This window comes from Carassius auratus, chromosome 26 (genome assembly GCF_003368295.1).
Source record: "Carassius auratus strain Wakin chromosome 26, ASM336829v1, whole genome shotgun sequence".
NCBI lineage: Eukaryota > Metazoa > Chordata > Actinopteri > Cypriniformes > Cyprinidae > Carassius > Carassius auratus.
The window spans coordinates 19,847,828-19,853,847 of NC_039268.1; the positions used below are offsets into that span (position 1 = coordinate 19,847,828).

General features: G+C 32.3%; 1 protein-coding gene across 1 annotated transcript; it reads right to left on the minus strand.

Moving 5' to 3' along the window:
* On the minus strand, positions 1 to 4,119 carry LOC113044815 (CD48 antigen-like). The gene is made up of 5 exons (XM_026204983.1): positions 3,911 to 4,119; positions 3,382 to 3,687; positions 2,578 to 2,838; positions 703 to 792; positions 1 to 106 (listed from the first exon to the last, which is right to left on the minus strand). The coding sequence occupies exons 1-5, from the start codon at positions 4,005 to 4,007 to the stop codon at positions 93 to 95; spliced, it is 768 nt and encodes a 255-aa protein (XP_026060768.1). The 5' UTR covers positions 4,008 to 4,119; the 3' UTR covers positions 1 to 92.
* Positions 4,120 to 6,020: the final 1,901 nt, after the last annotated feature.

Below are 6,020 nucleotides of genomic sequence, written 5' to 3' on the forward strand. Positions count from 1 at the left end.
AGCAGACACAGAGGTCAAAAAGCAACAGTCAAAGTTATGAAGGCACAGATAGTTTAGAGCTCCAGTTGTTTCAGTAAAACCGGGATTCAGAATCAGCCTCTCATTGCTGAGGGAGGGAAAAACAAGAAAAATGCATTTAATTTAATGTACATTTTAAAAACATAGCTGAAGTTGATCATAGATTAAAATATATTTGATTTGTCTGTGATATTGCACATAATATGTAGGATATTTATGATATTGCACATAATACTTCCACAAGGAATTAAGAAAATAAACTACTCTGGAAGTCTTGTTAAATCATAATTGACCTTATTTACTTTATTTATACAAATGTTTTATTGTGGACATTTCATAATTTTATTTTATTCAAAAAAATTAAATAATAATAATCTTCATAATCAAAAGCTCTTTCCTTTTCTGCTGATGTGACTCAGGCAGCACAGGCTGCTGGATAATGTTAATGTTAATTTAAGCATTTAAAATTATTTAAGCATTTTTATTAAACAAAATCACATTTAGGGCTGATGTTGTTCAACGATTCAATCAAATTCATCGTTTCACTCAAAAATATGTCACAATACGCATTTATCAACTCACCACAAGTTTTTACAATGTTTGAGTTTTAACAAAATGGTAAGCACAGATGAAAGAAATACATTTTAAATGTTTTAAAAGATAAAAAAACACCAGTAGTCTTACCGTGACAACAAGGTGGTATAAACAGGAAAAGGATGATAAAAACCATGCTGATTGAAACAGTGGCAATCCACATAACAAATCCTCGTAAATCTAATGAAAACAAAAAAATAACAATACAATACATTACAATACACCTTGATTGTTAACCATGGTTGAAATTTGTCTTTGACCACACCAGCAAAACCAAACACAGTTACAAACACATACTACAAAACACGTAAATACCATTATACTAAATCACATACCTTTTTGATTAACAAATCCAATTGCAAAAGGTACAAAGGATCTTTATAAATATTTGTCTTTGCTCTAGACATTAATAATCGCTTCCTAGAGTGCAATAAAACAAGCTGATCACACAGAGGATGAGTTGGGTCTTTAAATATAATCTACGCTTCCCCAACACATCTTGAGGTGTAATAATAAATGTTAAGCTCATAAAGCATTTTCACAACCGTGCACCTTTAAGTGGTTAGATCACTATGTCATTATTCTTACTATGATCAACGTCTAGAAACGTCAGGACATCGGTAAAACAGAGCATGTGACATCAGGGTTTCAACTGCAAATTAAACTATAAAACTACTTTCTGTTCATCACGTTCAGTACGTATAAAAACAGGTGTGTGTGTGTGTGTGTGTGTGTGTGTGTGTGTGTATATATATATATATATATATATATATATATATATATATATATATATATATATATATATATATTTATATATATTATCCTACAATACTATGACGTTGTTTAAAACTAGGCTAAAACTGGTTTATGTCTTTTACAAACACACTCGAAATGCAAACTGCAAATACAGAGGAAGTTCAGAAACAGAAACCACAAACATATGACATAGGTTTGGTCTTTCATTAAGTGTTCAGCATTTATTGCTGCTATCTTGTGTTTATCTTAGTGTCTCTCCAAAAATAATAATAATTCAAATAAGTCCTGTGTGGAAGAGAGCATATCAGGGCTTTAAAATTAAAATTAAAATGTTAAACTTAATTTAAGAACACCCAAGAAAAGTATTTTTCTGAAATGTAAAGTGGCTGAAAAGTTTAGTGTATTTGTGTATCATTCATTCTTCCAATAGATTACACTTTCATTGACATTTTAATACCTAATCCTAATGCAATGACATTCAGATATTTTAAGCATTTTAAGCTATGACCTTGTTTAAAACTAGGTTAAAACTAGCTGTGTATAAAATGTATTTTATAAACAAACTCGAGATGCAAACTGCAAACTACAGAGGAAGTTCAGAAACAGAAACCACAAACATGCAGCATTTAGTTGGTCTTTCACTAAGCGTTCAGCATTTATTGCTGCTATCTTGTGTAAGTTCATGGCAAATATTCAATGTCAAGGTCTGGTACAGACACGCAAGACTAGCATCAAGACTAGCAAAACCACAAAGAACCACCACTGTATAGTGCATGACAAATGACCATACCAGGTGAAGACAGGTCAGAGCTCAGTCTGCCTCTCTACATTGATTTAAACTTTAGTGTCTCTAAAACAATAATTACATTAATAATAATGCAAATAATGCCTTGTGTGGAAAAGAGTATCTGAGGGTTAAAAAAAATTTGAATTAAAATGTAAAACTTAATTTGGAGAACACCCGGGAAACGTATTTTAATGAAATGTTAAGTATGTGTTTGTGCTTCTAACAGATTACATTTTTATTGACATTTTAATATCTAATGCAATGACATTCAGATATTTTAAGCATGAATATGAATACTTGTTGGATGCAATCACAACTTCTGAAGAGAAAAGAGTAAACAACCTAACCACAGCATCACCTAAACAATAAATAAAAAAACATTCTCAGAGGTTTTCCTCTTTACTTGTTGAAATAAATCTTACCTTTAAACAGATTTCTCTCAAAGACCGGATCACTGGTTTTCTCACTCACTGCATTCTCGAGTGTGCATGTGTAGAAGAAATCTGGATTTCCTTGTTTTTCAACTTTGATTAATTCTCCTTTTGGACTCTGGGGTGACCCCTTCAGTGTTTCACCAGCTGAATTCTTCCAGATGATCGTTTCACTGTACTCGCATATTAAATACACCGCATCAGGGTTAACTTTAATCTTCTCTATTTTTATCACAGGTTTGGGGACCAGTGCTGTGAAAGAAACAATGAAAACTTCAATGATGGTATCAGACTGTAATATCATAGTAATCAATCATAACTCACACTAAGAAAGCATCATTGTATTATCATGTTTTAGGGTATGTAATATATTATTCTTGGAAGTACTTCGGCACCATGGTACAGTATATATCACAGCACCATGGTATCTGAATCTGATGCCATCAGAGTACCGTAGTACTGCCACAATGCAGTGACATAATTACTTAATACACGTAATTGTACAGAATTAATATCACATCTCCTGGTATTTTTACATTATAACAATGCATGTCAAAACACGTGATAATTCCTTGCTACCATTTGTTAGCATTATAATAGTTTTTACAATATGTTTTTTATTGCAACTAAAACATATACTGACAATATGAAAAAAAAATCTTTTTTTTTACATTCAAAGATTGTTTTTAAAAAAAGTTGACAGGATGATTAGCTGTAGTATGTTTAGTAAAAACATCATAAAAAAATATTTTACAGTATCAATAGTAATGAATATAATAATCAATATCCTCTCACCCAACACTTCCAACTTGAATTGTTGTTCCTGTTCTTTACTGTTGATGTCGATTGTATAAAGTCCACTATGTTCAAAATTTAAATTAGTTATAGTGATTTGTCCAGTTTTCTCATCAAGAGTTGTGACGTCTCTGAATCTCGGATTCGGGGCGGAAACACCATCAACTTCATCCCATTCAATCGCTTTTAGAACAGATTCAGTGCTGCTTCTGTGTTTCCATATAATACTGCTGACAGGATGACGTATTCTGGTTGCACCAAAAGACACTTTACCTCCAACTTCACCAAAAACTTTCACTTCTTGACCTAATGTATAAAATATGAAAATGTTAACCTTAAATAAGCAAGTATCACTAGTCATTTAAATGTATAACTTATTCCCTAAAGTAATTTATAACTTATTAACTACAGTCATTTATCATTTAACTAGGTTATACTTCAATATAATTTAAATCTAAATATTTTAGGGTCTACAAAAACAGATCTTCAATAAAATAATCTTTCATATAACCTTAAAAAAGAGATGTACCTGAAACAGCTTCTGTGGTGATGAACACAACCCAGACGACGACCAACAGCAAACATCGTAGAGACATTTTTTTGTTGTTGTTATACAGCTGACACATTAATGCACTTTTCCACTTTTCTTTCAGAATGACATTTATACACTTAAAACTGGATGTAAGAACAATTTAGAGGAAGTTCAAAAGCTGAAACCAAACCGGATGCTATAGGTTGCTAAAGCTGCTCTCTTATGTGCAAAAATGGCAAATGCTTGAATTCAGACCAAAGTGTGTGTTTGTGTTCAGGAAGACTACTAACCACGACCCACATGATCACTATACATAGTGCATGAAAAATGACCACGAACAGATGTCTGGGCAAAACACGATTAGAAGGAAACATTATTTTAATAGAAACATTTTACAGAAGAAAAATGCATTTTTTTACTTTCATCCAAATCAGGGTAAAATGTAAAATTAATCTTAATTGAAATTAAATATAATAATAAAACCCCTACTATTCTATGTTCTTCATATTCGTATCTCTTTCAGACCTGAAATTAACTATAATTAACGTTTTCCTTAGTGCTGTTCCAAGTATATTTTCCAAAGTTTTTTTACTTTCATCCAAATCAGGGTAAAAGGTAAAATTAATCTTAATTGAAATTAAATATATTAATTGAGTAGCTTATTTATATACAGTTACCAGAGCTGATTACTTTTTTATGTAATCAGTCCACTCTTTAATTACTTTTAAATTACTTTTGTCATAACTGTTTAAACACACGTTGATTTAAATACAATATATGTGACTTATCCCTAACGAAGCCTACTCTACAGCGCTAAGAGATAAACCCTTAACCGTTATACAATGGACACGTTAATGAACATTTATCCAGTATTTCTCAGAATGTCTTTTACACATCCAAGACACAAACAGAAACTGTAAGATTGTGTTGGTCTCCATTATAAACAAGAAACTCCCTACAGTACACTGTGCATAGATTGTGTCTGTGATTAACACTGTTCTCAACTTTACAAAAACATGAACTAGGAGCTCTCGATGCTCTCCAGACAGTGCAATCACAAACACACACTGGAGAGTTGCCAATATCATATTATTACAGTTTTAGTTTAGGTCTCTTCTTCTTCTATAGCTGCTGGACTGGAGTGTGAAACAAAAGAACAGGATAAAGAAAAGAGGGGAAAAATACATATATTTAAAAACCCCTACTATTCTATGTTCTTCATATTCGTATCTCTTTCAGACCTGAAATTAACTATAATTAACGTTTTCCTTAGTGCTGTTCCAAGTATATTTTCCAAAGTAAGTTTAAGTTTACTTTTTTCTAATACTTCTTTTAATATTATTCTTATTATTAATTTCATATGCATTACATTGTATTATTATATGTTTTACTGAGTCAGGTTGGTTATAATGTTTACATAAACCATTTGTGTGTTCACCCATTAAATGCAGAGTCTTATTGAGCCCTGTATGTTCTATTCTGAGACGGGCAATGACTTGTTTCTTTTTTTACTCATTTCTCTTCCTACACCAACTTTAAATATTATAAAAATGTATTCCTGTATCATTAATATCCCAGTATTCCTGGCATATATTTTGTGTATGTACCTTTATTATAGTCTTGGCTTCAGATTTACTTAACTTAACTTATATTATATATATATTCTTTGAGATGTGAGAGATTGTTTTGCTAAAAGATCTACCTCTTTATTTCCTTTCACACCTACATAAGCAGGCACCCAAATACATGACACATTCGCACCATTTGCTAAGGGCTCTCTATTCACTGCGTGAAAAAAGATGTGTTGCGTCGGCAGGGTTGCCAGGTTTTCACTGCAAAAACCGTCCAATTGCGACTCTAAATTAGTTCAAAACTAGCACAGACGCTTTTCAGTGGCGATCCAACGGTGTAAACACATATTTTTAGGTCGGTTTCCCCTGGTACAAGTCGTACCCCAGGGTTAAATATCACGTTAATGGGGTCGCTTTAACCCGCCGACATGAAAAACTTCCCGCGGTAAAAGTTTTAAAGTACCGCAGTTACGCGGGAAACCGCGGATCTGGCAACACTTGTGAGAACAGGGTCAGTTGTTAATCTCGCTGTTTTA

Excerpts from the sequence above, each read along its gene's own strand:
- LOC113044815 (XM_026204983.1), bottom strand. The coding sequence starts at position 4,007 with ATGTGTCAGCTGTATAACAACAACAAAAAAATGTCTCTACGATGTTTG. Across the intron at positions 2,839-3,381 it reads ATTCAAGTTGGAAGTGTTGG|CACTGGTCCCCAAACCTGTG; the intron begins GTGAGAGGATAT and ends TTTCTTTCACAG. Across the intron at positions 793-2,577 it reads TGAGAGAAATCTGTTTAAAG|ATTTACGAGGATTTGTTATG; the intron begins GTAAGATTTATT and ends TGTTTTCATTAG.